We start from the raw sequence: 16,273 nt of genomic DNA on the forward strand, positions 1-16,273 counted from the left end.
TTTTTTTACCCCCTATACCCTTTTTGAGAAATGCTATGTATCGATTAGGTAGGCTGCAGGGGGGACCAGGTATGAATGATTAATTTTTTCCCCTATACCCCTTTTGAGAAATGCTAAGCATCGCTTAGTTTGGCTGCAGGGGGGACCAGGTATGAATGATTAAGTTTTTTTACCCCCTATACCCCTTTTGAAAAATGCTAAGTATCGATTAGGTAGGCTGCAGGGGGGGGGGGGAGCAGGTATGAAAGAAAAAGTTTTTTTACCCCCTAAACCGTTTTTGAGAAATGCTATGTATCGATTAACTAGGCTGCAGGGGGGACCAGGTATGAATGATTAATTTTTTTCCCCTATACCCCTTTTGAGAAATGCTAAGTATCGATTAGGTAGGCTGCAGGGGGGAGCAGGTATGAATGATTAAGTTTTTTTACCCCCTGTACCCCTTTTGAGAAACACTAAGTATCAATTAGGTAGAATGCAGGGGGGACCAGGTATGAATGATTAAGTTTTTTTACCCCCTTTACCCCTTTTGAGAAATGCTAAGTATCGATTAGGTAGGCTGCAGGGGGGACCAGGTATGAATGATTAAGTTTTTTTACCCCTATTCCCCCTTTTGAGAAATGCTAAGTATCGATTAGGTTGGATGCAGGGGGGAGCAGGTATGAAAGAATAAGTTTTTTTACCCCTGTACCTTTTTTTGAGAAATGCTAAGTATCGAATAGGTAGGCTGCAGGGGGGACAAGGTATGAATGATTAAGTTTTTTTTACCCCTATACCCCTTTTGAGAAATGCTAAGTATCGATTAGTTTGGCTGCAGGGGGGACCAGGTATGAATGACTAAGTTTTTTTTACCCCTATACCCCTTTTGAAAAATGCTAAGTATTGATTAGGTAGGCTGCAGGGGGGAGCAGGTATGAAAGAATATGTTTTTTTACACCCTATACCCTTTTTGAGAAATGCAATGTATCGATTAGGTAGGCTGCAGGGGGGACCAGGTATGAATGATTGAGTTTTTTCCCCCTATACCCCTTTTGAGAAATGCTAAGTATCGATTAGTTTGGCTGCAGGGGGGACCAGGTATGAATGATTAAGTTTTTTTACCCCCTATACCCCTTTTGAAAAATGCTAAGTATCGATTAGGTAGGCTGCAGGGGGGAGCAGGTATGAAAGAATAAGCTTTTTGCCCCCTATACCCTTTTTGAGAAATGCTATGTATCGATTAGGTAGGCTGCAGGGGGGACCGGGTATTAATGATTAATTTTTCTCCCTATACCCCTTTTGAGAAATGCTAAGTATCGCTTAGTTTGGCTGCAGGGGGGACCAGGTATGAATGATTAAGTTCTTTTACCCCCTATACCCCTTTTGAAAAATGCTAAGTATCGATTAGGTAGGCTGCAGGGGGGGAGCAGGTATGAAAGAATAAGTTTTTTTACCCCCTGTACCTTTTTTTGAGAAATGCTAAGTATCGAATAGGTAGGCTGCAGGGGGGACAAGGTATGAATGATTAAGTTTTTTTTACCCCCTATACTCCTTTTGAGAAATGCTAAGTATCGATTAGTTTGGCTGCAGGGGGGACCAGGTATGAATGACTAAGTTTTTTTACCCCCTATACCCCTTTTGAAAAATGCTAAGTATCGATTAGGTAGGCTGCAGGGGGGACCAGGTATGAATGATTAAGTTTTTTTTACCCCCTTTACCCCTTTTGAGAAATGCTAAGTATCGATTAGGTAGGCTGCAGGGGGGACAAGGTATGAATGAGTAAGTTTTTTTAACCCTATTCCCCCTTTTGAGAAATGCTAAGTATCGATTAGGTTGGCTGCAGGGGGGAACAGGTATGAAAGAATAAGTTTTTTTACCCCCTGTAACTTTTTTTGAGAAATGCTAAGTATCGAATAGGTAGGCTGCAGGGGGGACAAGGTATGAATGATTAAGTTTTTTTACCCCCTATACCCCTTTTGAGAAATGCTAAGTATCGATTAGTTTGGCTGCAGGGGGGACCAGGTATGAATGATTGAGTTTTTTCCCCCTATACCCCTTTTGAGAAATGCTAAGTATCGATTAGTTTGGCTGCAGGGGGGACCAGGTATGAATGACTAAGTTTTTTTACCCCCTATACCCCTTTTGAAAAATGCTAAGTATCGATTAGTTTGGCTGCAGGGGGGACCAGGTATGAATGATTCAGTTTTTTTACCCGCTATACCCCTTTTGAAAAATGCTAAGTATCGATTAGGTAGGCTGCAGGGGGGGAACAGGTATGAAAGAATAAGTTTTTTTACCCCCTGTAACTTTTTTTGAGAAATGCTAAGTATCGAATAGGTAGGCTGCAGGGGGGACAAGGTATGAATGATTAAGTTTTTTTTACCCCCTATACCCCTTTTGAGAAATGCTAAGTATCGATTAGGTAGGCTGCAGGGGGGGAGCAGGTATGAAAGAATATGTTTTTTTACCCCCTATACCCTTTTTGAGAAATGCAATGTATCGATTAGGTAGGCTGCAGGGGGGACCAGGTATGAATGATTGAGTTTTTTTTTACCCCCTTTACCCCTTTTGAGAAATGCTAAGTATCGAATAGGTAGGCTGCAGGGGGGACAAGGTATGAATGATTAAGTTTTTTTTACCCCCTATACCCCTTTTGAGAAACGCTAAGTATCGATTAGTTTGGCTGCAGGGGGGACCAGGTATGAATGACTAAGTTTTTTTACCCCCTATACCCCTTTTGAAAAATGCTAAGTATCGATTAGGTAGGCTGCAGGGGGGGAACAGGTATGAAAGAATAAGTTTTTTTACCCCCTGTAACTTTTTTTGAGAAATGCTAAGTATCGAATAGGTAGGCTGCAGGGGGGGACAAGGTATGAATGATTAAGTTTTTTTACCCCCTATACCCCTTTTGAGAAATGCTAAGTATCGATTAGTTTGGCTGCAGGGGGGACCAGGTATGAATGATTGAGTTTTTTCCCCCTATACCCCTTTTGAGAAATGCTAAGTATCGATTAGTTTGGCTGCAGGGGGGACCAGGTATGAATGATTCAGTTTTTTTACCCCCTATACCCCTTTTGAAAAATGCTAAGTATCGATTAGGTAGGCTGCAGGGGGGGAGCAGGTATGAAAGAATATGTTTTTTTACCCCCTATACCCTTTTTGAGAAATGCAATGTATCGATTAGGTAGGCTGCAGGGGGGACCAGGTATGAATGATTGAGTTTTTTTTTACCCCCTTTACCCCTTTTGAGAAATGCTAAGTATCGATTAGGTAGGCTGCAGGGGGGACCAGGTATGAATGAGTAAGTTTTTTTAACCCTATTCCCCCTTTTGAGAAATGCTAAGTATCAATTAGGTTGGCTGCAGGGGGGAACAGGTATGAAAGAATAAGTTTTTTTACCCCCTGTAACTTCTTTTGAGAAATGCTAAGTATCGAATAGGTAGGCTGCAGGGGGGACAAGGTATGAATGATTAAGTTTTTTTTACCCCCTATACCCCTTTTGAGAAATGCTAAGTATCGATTAGTTTGGCTGCAGGGGGGACCAGGTATGAATGACTAAGTTTTTTTACCCCCTGTACCTTTTTTTGAGAAATGCTAAGTATCGAATAGGTAGGCTGCAGGGGGGACAAGGTATGAATGATTAAGTTTTTTTTACCCCCTATACCCCTTTTGAGAAATGCTAAGTATCGATTAGTTTGGCTGCAGGGGGGACCAGGTATGAATGATTGAGTTTTTTTCCCCCTATACCCCTTTTGAGAAATGCTAAGTATCGATTAGTTTGGCTGCAGGGGGGACCAGGTATGAATGATTAAGTTTTTTTACCCCCTAGACCCCTTTTGAAAAATGCTAAGTATCTATTAGTTTGGCTGCAGGGGGGACCAGGTATGAATGAATAAGTTTTTTTACCCCCTATACCCCTTTTGAAAAATGCTAAGTATCGATTAGGTAGGCTGCAGGGGGGGGGGGCGAGCAGATATGAAAGAATATGTTTTTTTACCCCCTATACCCTTTTTGAGAAATGCAAGGTATCGATTAGGTAGGCTGCAGGGGGGACCAGTTATGAATGATTGAGTTTTTTTCCCCCTATACCCCTTTTGAGAAATGCTAAGTATCGATTAGTTTGGCTGCAGGGGGGACCAGGTATGAATGATTAAGTTTTTTTACACCCTATACCCCTTTTGAAAAATGCTAAGTATCGATTAGGTAGGCTGCAGGGGGGGGGGAGCAGGTATGAAAGAATAAGTTTTTTTGCCCCTTATACCCTTTTTGAGAAATGCTATGTATCGCTTAGTTTGGCTGCAGGGGGGACCAGATATGAATGATTAAGTTTTTTTACCCCCTATACCCCTTTTGAAAAATGCTAAGTATCGATTAGGTAGGCTGCAGGGGGGGGAGCAGGTATGAAAGAATAAGTTTTTTTACCCCCTGTACCTTTTTTTGAGAAATGCTAAGTATCGAATAGGTAGGCTGCAGGGGTGACAAGGTATGAATGATTAAGTTTTTTTTACCCCCTATACCCCTTTTGAGAAATGCTAAGTATCGATTAGTTTGGCTGCAGGGGGGACCAGGTATGAATGACTAAGTTTTTTTTACGCCCTATACCCCTTTTGAAAAATGCTAAGTATCGATTAGGTAGGCTGCAGGGGGGACCAGGTATGAATGATTAAGTTTTTTTACCCCCTTTACCCCTTTTGAGAAATGCTAAGTATCGATTAGGTAGGCTGCAGGGGGGACCAGGTATGAATGATTAAGTTTTTTTAACCCTATTCCCCCTTTTGAGAAATGCTAAGTATCGATTAGGTTGGCTGCAGGGGGGAACAGGTATGAAAGAATAAGTTTTTTTACCCTCTGTACCTTTTTTTGAGAAATGCTAAGTATCGAATAGGTAGGCTGCAGGGGGGACAAGGTATGAATGATTAAGTTTTTTTTACCCCCTATACCCCTTTTGAGAAATGCTAAGTATCGATTAGTTTGGCTGCAGGGGGGACCAGGTATGAATGACTAAGTTTTTTTACCCCCTATACCCCTTTTGAAAAATGCTAAGTATCGATTAGGTAGGCTGCAGGGGGGGGGAGCAGGTATGAAAGAATATGTTTTTTTTACCCCCTATACCCTTTTTGAGAAATGCAATGTATCGATTAGGTAGGCTGCAGGGGGGACCAGGTATGAATGATTGAGTTTTTTCCCCTATACCCCTTTTGAGAAATGCTAAGTATCGATTAGTTTGGCTGCAGGGGGGACCAGGTATGAATGATTAAGTTTTTTTACCCCCTATACCCCTTTGAAAAATGCTAAGTATCGATTAGGTAGGCTGCAGTGGGGGAGCAGGTATGAAAGAATAAGTTTTTTTGCCCCCTACACCCTTTTTGAGAAATGCTATGTATCGATTAGGTAGGCTGCAGGGGGGACCAGGTATTAATGATTAATTTTTCTCCCCATACCCCTTTTGAGAAATGCTAAGTATCGCTTAGTTTGGCTGCAGGGGGGACCAGGTATGAATGATTGAGTTTTTTCCCCTATACCCCTTTTGAGAAATGCTAAGTATCGATTAGTTTGGCTGCAGGGGGGACCAGGTATGAATGATTAAGTTTTTTTACCCCCTATACCCCTTTGAAAAATGCTAAGTATCGATTAGGTAGGCTGCAGTGGGGGAGCAGGTATGAAAGAATAAGTTTTTTTACCCCCTGTACCTTTTTTTGAGAAATGCTAAGTATCGAATAGGTAGGCTGCAGGGGTGACAAGGTATGAATGATTAAGTTTTTTTTACCCCCTATACCCCTTTTGAGAAATGCTAAGTATCGATTAGTTTGGCTGCAGGGGGGACCAGGTATGAATGACTAAGTTTTTTTTACGCCCTATACCCCTTTTGAAAAATGCTAAGTATCGATTAGGTAGGCTGCAGGGGGGACCAGGTATGAATGATTAAGTTTTTTTTACCCCCTTTACCCCTTTTGAGAAATGCTAAGTATCGATTAGGTAGGCTGCAGGGGGGACCAGGTATGAATGATTAAGTTTTTTTAACCCTATTCCCCCTTTTGAGAAATGCTAAGTATCGATTAGGTTGGCTGCAGGGGGGAACAGGTATGAAAGAATAAGTTTTTTTTACCCTCTGTACCTTTTTTTGAGAAATGCTAAGTATCGAATAGGTAGGCTGCAGGGGGGACAAGGTATGAATGATTAAGTTTTTTTTACCCCCTATACCCCTTTTGAGAAATGCTAAGTATCGATTAGTTTGGCTGCAGGGGGGACCAGGTATGAATGACTAAGTTTTTTTACCCCCTATACCCCTTTTGAAAAATGCTAAGTATCGATTAGGTAGGCTGCAGGGGGGGAGCAGGTATGAAAGAATATGTTTTTTTTACCCCCTATACCCTTTTTGAGAAATGCAATGTATCGATTAGGTAGGCTGCAGGGGGGACCAGGTATGAATGATTGAGTTTTTTCCCCTATACCCCTTTTGAGAAATGCTAAGTATCGATTAGTTTGGCTGCAGGGGGGACCAGGTATGAATGATTAAGTTTTTTTACCCCCTATACCCCTTTGAAAAATGCTAAGTATCGATTAGGTAGGCTGCAGTGGGGGAGCAGGTATGAAAGAATAAGTTTTTTTGCCCCCTACACCCTTTTTGAGAAATGCTATGTATCGATTAGGTAGGCTGCAGGGGGGACCAGGTATTAATGATTAATTTTTCTCCCCATACCCCTTTTGAGAAATGCTAAGTATCGCTTAGTTTGGCTGCAGGGGGGACCAGGTATGAATGATTAAGTTTTTTTTACCCCCTATACCCCTTTTGAAAAATGCTAAGTATCGATTAGGTAGGCTGCAGGGGGGAGCAGGTATGAAAGAATAAGTTTTTTTACCCCCTATACCCTTTTTGAGAAATGCTATGTATCGATTAAGTAGGCTGCAGGGGGGACCAGGTATGAATGATTAATTTTTTCCCCTATACCCCTTTTGAGAAATGCTAAGTATAGATTAGGTAGGCTGCAGGGGGGAGCAGGTATGAATGATTAAGTTTTTTACCCCCTGTACCCCTTTTGAGAAACACTAAGTATCAATTAGGTAGGCTGCAGGGGGACCAGGTATGAATGATTAAGTTTTTTTACCCCTATTCCCCCTTTTGAGAAATGCTAAGTATCGATTAGGTTGGCTGCAGGGGGGAACAAGTATGAAAGAATAAGTTTTTTTACCCCCTGTACCTTTTTTTGAGAAATGCTAAGTATCGAATAGGTAGGCTGCAGGGGGGACAAGGTATGAATGATTAAGTTTTTTTTACCCCCTATACCCCTTTTGAGAAATGCTAAGTATCGATTAGTTTGGCTGCAGGGGGGACCAGGTATGAATGACTAAGTTTTTTTACCCCTATACCCCTTTTGAAAAATGCTAATTATCGATTAGGTAGGCTGCAGGGGGGGAGCAGGTATGAAAGAATATGTTTTTTTACCCCCTATACCCTTTTTGAGAATTGCAATGTATCGATTAGGTAGGCTGCAGGGGGGACCAGGTATGAATGATTGAGTTTTTTTCCCCCTATACCCCTTTTGAGAAATGCTAAGTATCGATTAGTTTGGCTGCAGCGGGGACCAGGTATGAATGATTAAGTTTTTTTACCCCCTATACCCCTTTTGAAAAATGCTAAGTATCGATTAGGTAGGCTGCAGGGGGGGAGCAGGTATGAAAGAATAAGTTTTTTTGCCCCCTATACCCTTTTTGAGAAATGCTATGTATCGATTAGGTAGGCTGCAGGGGGGACCAGGTATTAATGATTAATTTTTCTCCCTATACCCCTTTTGAGAAATGCTAAGTATCGCTTAGTTTGACTGCAGGGGGGACCAGGTATGAATGATTAAATTTTTTTACCCCCTATACCCCTTTTGAGAAATGCTAAATATCGATTAGCTAGGCTGCAGGGGGGAGCAGGTATGAATGATTAAGTTTTTTACCCTATACCCCTTTTGAGAAATGCTAAGTATCGATTAGGTAGGCTGCAGGGGGGAGCAGGTATGAATGATTAAGTTTTTTACCCCCTGTACCCCTTTTGAGAAACACTAAGTATCAATTAGGTAGGCTGCAGGGGGGACCAGGTATGAATGATTAAGTTTTTTTACCCCCTTTACCCCTTTTGAGAAATGCTAAGTATCGATTAGGTAGGCTGCAGCGGGGAGCAGGTATGAAAGAATAAGCTTTTTAACCCCCTGTATCTTTTTTTGAGAAATGCTAATTATCGAATAGGTAGGTTGCAGGGGGGACCAGGTATGAATGATTAAGTTTTTTTTACCCCCTATACCCCTTTTGAGAAACACTAAGTATCAATTAGGTAGTCTGCAGGGGAATGGATGGATAAGTTTTACACCGTAAAAGATAAGCGCGAAAAAAAAGCACGTTGAGAATCAGGAGAAAAGCGTTTTTTCTTCGTTCTCATGGTATAGAGACGCGAAAAGCACATCTCGCGAAAAGCACATCAATAGAGACGCGAAAAACACATCAATAGAGACGCGAAAAGTTCATAGTTAACTCCGTAGATCATCTGTGTTGATTGTAGCAATCTGTCATAATCTACCCTACAACTGATCTAAGTGTCTAAGTGAGCTCAGTGAGTGTTTGTGAATGTTGGTGCCTGTTAAAAGTTTGTGAACTGGTGTCGTCTAATTTTCGCAATAGGGTTTCTCTAAACCAGCAAGGTCCGCTTCCTGATCATTGGGGTTGCCAAAGTCAAGAAGGCAAAGAGTTTACTGGCGTACAGTTCCTGCTACTCTTTAGACTGTTTATCTCAATACTTGTTTCTCCAGACAAGACTTTATAATAAATTCCTCAAAATATGGAAATCATGAACAATTAATTGTACAAATAAGAGCAGCATCTAATGAAGGGGAAAGAATAATTCCTTCCGAGGAGATTGGAAACAGTTTTAGAAAAAATGTTGCCGTGAAAAAGATAGAAAAATTTAACAGAACTAACCATAGCATCGTTTTCTTTTCCCACTTGCTCCCAGCTTCTGCTCCCATACCCATCCTGCTCCGTACTTGCTCTCAGCTGTGATCTCTGTTCTGCACTACCCTCTCTTCAGCTTTGATCCACCGCCCTGCTCCCTCCCCGCTCTCCGTCATGCAGCCCCTGGATTGCTCTCCACTTCGCTTACCCTTCTGCGGCCACACTGCTATAGGACGTAGCTTAAGACCCAGTACACAAGATATTTTTCGCCAATACCCTTTATGTTCAATTTAAAACTCGCTTAGGTAACCAGCAGGTAGCTTAGGATCCAATAAACAAGTTATTTTTCACCAATAAACTTCATATGTACAATTTAAAACTCGCTTAGGTATCCAGCAGGTAGCTTAGGATCTAATTTACAAGTTATATTTCACCAAAACGCTTCATAAGTACAAGTTAAAACTCGCTTGGGTAACCATCAGGTACCTTAGGATTCACTAAACAAGTTATTTTTGACCAGTACTCCTCATATGTACAAGTTGAAACTCGCTTAGGTATTCAGCAGGTAGCTTAGGATCCAATAAACAAGATTTTTTTGACCAGTACTCCTCATATGTACAATTTGAAACTCGTTGAGGTAAACGGTAGGTAGCTTAGGATCCAATTTACAAGTTATTTTTTACCAATACTCTCTATATTTACAAATGAAAACTCGCTAAGGTAACCAGTAGGTAGCTAGGACCCAATACACAAGTTATTTTTCACCAATAGTCTTTATATGTACAAGTTAAACTTCGCTTAGGAAACCAGCAGGTAGCTTAGGATCCAATACACAAGTTATTTTTAACCAATACTCCTTATATGTACAAGTTAAAACTCGTTGAGGTAAACGGTAGCTAGCTTAGGATCCAATTTACAAGTTATTTTTCACCAATACTCTCTATATGTACAAGTGAAAACTCGCTAAGGTAACCAGTAGGTAGCTAGGACCCAATACACAAGTTATTTGTCACCAATAGTCTTTATATGTACAAGTTAAAACTCGCTTAGGTAAACAGTAGGTAGCTTAGGATCCAATACACAAATTATTTTCTTTCCAAAACTCTTTATATGAACAAGTTAAAACTCGCTTAGGTAACCCCTAGGTAACTTAGGATCCAATATACAAATTATTTCTCAACAATATTCTTTATATATTCAAGTTAAAACTCGCTTAGGTAACCCCTAGGTAGCTTAGGATCCAATTCACAATTTGTTTTTCACCAAAACTCTTCATATGTACAAGTTAAGACTCGGTTACGTAACCCCTAGGTAGCTTAGGATCCAATACACAAGTTATTTTTCAACAATAGTCCTCAAATGTACCAGTTAAAACTCGCTTAGGTAACCCCTAAGTAGCTTAGGATCCAATACACAAGTTATTTTTCAACAATACGCTTCATATATACAAGTTAAAACTCGCTTAGTTAACCCCTAGGTAGCTTAAGATCCAATACACAAGTTATCTTTCACCAATACTCTTCATAAGTACAATTTAAAACTCGCTTAGGTAACCAGCAGGTAGATTAGGATCCAATACACAAGTAATCTTTCACCAATACTCTTCATAAGTACAAGCTAAAACTCGCTTAGGTAACCAGCAGGTAGATTAGGATCCAATACACAAGTTATTTTTCACCAGTACTCCTTATATGTACAAATTAAAACTCGCTAAGGTAAACAGTAGGTAGCTTAGGATCCAATACACAAATTACTTTCTTTCCAAAACTCTTTATATGAACAAGTTAAAACTCGCTTAGGTAACCCCTAGGTAGCTTAGTATCCAATACACAAGTTATTTCTCATCAATATTTTTTATATGTTCAAGCTAAAACTCGCTTAGGTAACCAGCAGGTAGCTTAGGATCCAATACACAAGTTATTTTTCACCACTACTCTTCATATGTACAAGTTAAAACTCGCTTAGGTAACCCCTAGGTAGCTTAGGATCCAATTCAGAAGTTATTTTTCACCAAAACTCTTCATATGTACAAGTTAAAACTCGCCTACGTAACCCCTAGGCAGCTTAGGATCCAATACACACGTTATTTTTCACCAGTACAAGTTAAAACTCGCTTAGGTAACCAGCAGGTAGATTAGGATCCAATATACAAGTTATTTTTTTACCAATGCCCTTTGTATGTATTATTTAAAATTTAAAATTCCCTCAGGTAACTAGCATGTAGCTTAGGCATAAAAACATAACAATTTTGCTTGTCTTGCTAGGCTACCTCGCTTTTATCTGTCTTTGATTCATCAATCAAAACTTGTTTCAAGAGTGTAATCTGTTATACAGATATACTTTAACCCAAAAAGGTGTACAACTGTTAAGACTAAAAACTCAAAGCGATACAACCAATATTGCGATTATCCATAACAATCAGTTCAAATTGCCTTGTTCGCTCTTTGAGATTTCAAAATGATATTAGCTTTCAGAGCCGTTGTTCGGTTGGAGTAAGTGGCCAAAAGGCTTTCAGATTGATCGATGTAGAGTTTTCCTTTTTCTTTGTGCCCAGCAACGTTTTCCTTTTCTTCTATTTTACGAACCATGGCGTCGTAAAAGAGTTTGGCTTGGTCCCGCAGTTGTTTGGCTTTCTCATAGCTTTTGCACTTTTTGCAGACCCTCTTTGACTTATCGTTAGCCTTGACCAATGGAGTTGACGGTGATGCCCTCACCACCCGCAAGGGTTGCCTTGAGACATTCTCAGTTCACTCATTCACTTGTCGACCAGGGTCACTAGTGGAAGGGGGAATCCAACACAAAGATGAGTTCTCGTCCGGCCTCCTCGGCGAAATGCTCATATCGTTTGTTTTCCCCCTCTGAATCATTCACATCATCAGGTGTACGTGCTGCAGGACTCTCCAGTAGCATCCCAACTTCCTTCCTGTGGCTGTTTTCTTAAATAGACATTTGTTTACTCCATTTTTACTGATAAAAAAGTCCACATAATAGACCCATAATAAGCCCCCCTCAATAGGGTTTCCAAAAGGTTACTCAATCTTTTATATCAGAACTCCGTCTCAAAAAGATTAGAACTAAAACGTATTAAATATTCAGTGAGGAAAACAAAAAATACAATAATTTACCTGCATTTTAAAGCGAACTTTTGCAGGTAAGCAGCCTATATCCATCTTAAAACTGAATGGAACAAGAGATCTAGAAAACAGATCAACATTGTGGTAAGTGATTTGCTCAGTACGAGACAACTTTATGATATATTGTCTTGACAAATTAATGAGGTTTAACTCAGTTACTGAACATACAATTAGTCATTCTCGTCTCGACTAGTCAGTATAAATTACCTTGATACACTCTCGGTAGAAACAGACACGACCGCTTCGGATAAACTAGACAAACTGAACCAAAATTAATCTACAGATAAATATGTAAAGGAAAGCTGTTTTGCAAATAGTGCCAACTAATGTTTGAACAGTATTGTGTAATTGTATATTCTGCTTTTATCTCGGAAATAGTATGAGCGGTATAAGCGATACTTAACAATTCTTCCCATTTAACAACCCAAGCCAAATAGTCTGATATTGTAAGCGTAGACTAAATGGGACAAATACTTTTCAGACAAGTAACGACTGAGTCAGATGATTGTTAGCCGAACGTTCTGTTAGCCGAATTTGGCCAAAATTTTGCTCAATGGTTCGACTGGGATAAAAGTGGAAAAATTTGTTATCCTCGGAAAAAAGTTTTTTCTCCTCCCATAAACCCTAAAACAATTCCACAAAGTTTTCGGAAAAGTGATTTTTCGGTCACAAAGTCGAAATGTCCCCCCCCCCGTAGTAGTCACTACACAGCTATGTATACTACTTGTCTCAACAGTAGGTGGGAGATTCATTAGTGATTCATGGTGGTCGAAGGGATCTGGATTGTGCATTATGTTCAGTTGAAATCCAGTCTTCATTTTTTCCTGAAATTACAATGGACATTCTGATTTTGTGTTCTATTCTTTTCTTTATAAAATCAGGAAAAAGGAAAATTTCGAACTCGATTTTGAAATTTTGAGCACGAAGCATGAAAATAGCGTTTATTGCTAAAAGCAGAATATACAATATATTAAAGTGTGAAATCTTAGAGAGGGGAGGGAGTGGGTGTGTTCTAAAAGAACCAACAACACTTGCTGTGAGCCTCAGTTGTGATTGGTTCTTTATTTGACATTCTAGATAACAGTTTCAAACATTTTCAGTGTTGGTTCAGATAGCATTTTCAAGGCTGAGAGTTGCGTCCAGCCCCCCAACTTTTTCTGTGTTCACAACCTCAGAACTGTACATTTCGACTGACAGCGATGCCGAACAAGGTGGAAAGTACCTTAATCGCAAGAGTCGCCCTCAGAAATCCTCGCTTCGAAGGGATGCATTTTTCCATGGATTTCAGTTTTGTAACTTGTTTAATAAACATTTATTTGCTTCAAAGGTCATATCTAAAACATTGGTTCCACGATTTATTTTTTTGCCAGGTATTATATCTTGCAAGATTCTTGAAAGAATCTTGCAAGTTTTGAGTCATCTTGCAAGATTCTTGCATGATTTGAATCCGCCCATCACCAGGGAACACAATCACAATCGGAAATCTTTACCATCAGAATCGCCACTCAGTGGCTGTTGAAAGTGACTGAACAGTGCTGAAAGTGACATTACGGAAATTGAAACAGAGCTCACTATTAACACAAAATAATCATAACTGAAAATTTTCCTGTTAATTAACGAATTCCTCCTAATTCACTCTTCTAATTCCTCCTGTTGCTGACGAATTAGATTTTTCTACTACCTATCAAATGTTTTTCTAATTTCCTATCAAGGCTTTTTTTCGGCTTACTTTTACTTCGGCTTACTTTGCGTTCACCCTTACAATTGTGTCTACTTGATTAGGTTAGCGGTAATTACCGAGTGCATACAAGACTTTGTTTGACTGTGGATGTTTAACCAGCCGATCTTCAAGCAAGCCGAATTTTGAAAAACAGATCTAGTGAACCAAAAACTTGCGAGAGGGTTATTTTTTATTCATCTTTCCTTGCGTTTACCTTGTTCTATGCATTATGTTTGGTTTGTTTTCGGGAAAAAGACAACACAAAAATGTGTGCCCAACAATACGACAGCAATATTTCTGTGTTGTTTTCAAAATATAAGCTGTGAGTTGAAGTCTTTCTTCTCTGTTATACTCTGCGAAAAATTCAAACTGCTTATTTGTCGTAACTGAGATTTTAATTATAGGCAAGTAACATTTTTTCTGAATTTTCATAACCAAACAAACCGCGCTGATTTCTTCAGTTTTAATCTAAAAATAGCAGAAGTTTCGTCTTTCGTTTTGAAACCGAGCATAATAAATCATTGAACATACAAAACATATCACAGATTTCTTACTTTTCAAAACAAACACATTGTAGCTTTTTTGCATACAAAACAGCATATCAAAATTTTCTAGCGTTTAAAATAGAACCAACTAAAGTTTTCTACACTTAAGACACGGCATATCAAATATTTCTGACTATTAAAACAAAACCAGTCGGTTTTTTTCAGCATTTAAAACCGAATATATCGAAGAGTTCTTACATTTAAAACAGAACCAAGCTGCCAAGCTCTTTCTACATTTGAGCAAAATATTACAAAAATTTCTCGCTAATTTTAATTTACATTTATTCGCGGTCTTCTCAAGAAGGGCGTTATTATGCTGAGCAAATATCTTCACAGAACCCTATGGAAACGATTCTGCGTTTGACATTACGCGCCTGTGACCCTACCAATTATAAAGTGGCTCATTTGGTCTTTTTTCCTCTTTAATGCTTAAAGGGTGGGATATGGTGACAAATGAACGAATCTATTAATATTTATAGACTTCAAAAAATTAGATTATAGTAAGTAAGACTATTAAGGAACGATATGTATAGACTTAAAAAATTAGATTAGAGTAAGTAAGACTATTATGAAACATTATATTTGATTTTATATTTTGCAATAACTTTGTCTCAAAAATCTAAAATTGAGCAGAATGGAAAACAAAACCTATTGGTTGGCGTGCTGGCTCGTAATGGATTTCCAATTTCTCCAGAAAAATTGGAAGCTGATAAAGTTTCTAAAAGACGAGGGTCTGTCTACCTGTTGCAAATTTGAGTGGAGAGTGGGAATGGACACTAAGTTTGGTATGGGTATTACAACAGTTGAGAATTGGGAAAATTGGAATATGGGCATATGTGTTTTTTATATTTGTTCCTACTGTGGCTGGATGACTCTATAAGCCTAAAACCCTCTTCGTTAACGTGGAAAGAGTGAGGTGCTTCAAGTTTACGTGAGAACACAGTTGTAAATCTTCACTGATGTTTATAATAATAATAATATATAATTTAATTTCCTCAATGCTAAATAAATAACATTTTTTTTATAAATCAATGAAATAAAAAGCACCTAGGTGGACGGTAAATAAGCAAGTTCATGCTTTTTTGGCACCACTCGAAAAGAGAACAAAGAGACCGCTAAAACTTAACTAAATTTTTACATCTTTTTTCTTTCCTGTTTCTGCCCCTCCTCACAGCAGTATGCACTGAATTAGCCCCAGTAATCTACCTAAAGGTAGACAGGGCTAAAACAGGCAGTGACTAACTAACGGAGAGGGTTTCCCTCTAGGCAGGATATGCAAGGATCTAATGCTCAAAAACAAAATTAATCAAAAACAATACCTACTTTTTCATTGTCGTATAATAGGACATTGTCCCTGGAGTAATGAACAAAATGCTGTATCCAATTGTCTCAGGAACAGTCCAAATCTTTTAAGCCCAATTGTTGAATGGAATAAGAATGCAATAGATAACTTGGATAAATGCCCTTTCACTTTGTGAGTTGATATTATGTGAACGCTTGTCGAGCGTAAATTCCTGGAATACTGACGATGGCAAATGAGGTTGTAAAATAATCATCGTCAAGAAGATTAATATACGATCTTAAAGCAATCTTAAGCAAATCATTATTTACAGTTTATAAATAGGCAAGGTTCTATGCAACCCGAAAAGATGATCAACACTATCGAATTTGCAAAAACAAACAAGTCGCATATAATAATTTTGCAAACGCTTCAGCACATTCAGTTCCGATTTTGAAGTACAACCGTACACCAATATTCCCTGCTGCATCTTAGGCTTGATGTATACTTTGTAGAATTTTATCAAGTCCTGTTTATTTAGAAACTTTCTCAACGAATGAGTCAAACCAACCAACTTGGATATAGAACACTGTAAACTGTTGATATGATACTTATACTTCAAGTTTTTTATCAGCTATGACTCCTAATTAATTCATTCTAGATACTAAAAAAAAAGAGTTTTAGAGCT

At 39.0% G+C, this 16,273-nt stretch overlaps 1 protein-coding gene across 1 annotated transcript in view; it reads left to right on the plus strand.

Moving 5' to 3' along the window:
• Positions 1 to 14,333: 14,333 nt before the first annotated feature.
• The window catches only part of LOC142350538 (uncharacterized), a 32,074-nt gene continuing 30,134 nt past the window's right edge, over positions 14,334 to 16,273 (plus strand). The window contains exons 1-2 of the mRNA XM_075402387.1: positions 14,334 to 14,664; positions 15,001 to 15,091. Coding sequence (XP_075258502.1) covers positions 14,620 to 14,664; positions 15,001 to 15,091 — 136 coding nt within the window. The 5' untranslated portion in view covers positions 14,334 to 14,619. The remainder of the gene's footprint in view (positions 14,665 to 15,000; positions 15,092 to 16,273) is intronic.

Source organism: Convolutriloba macropyga, chromosome 12 (assembly GCF_964194025.1).
Source record: "Convolutriloba macropyga chromosome 12, txConMacr16.3, whole genome shotgun sequence".
NCBI lineage: Eukaryota > Metazoa > Xenacoelomorpha > Acoela > Convolutidae > Convolutriloba > Convolutriloba macropyga.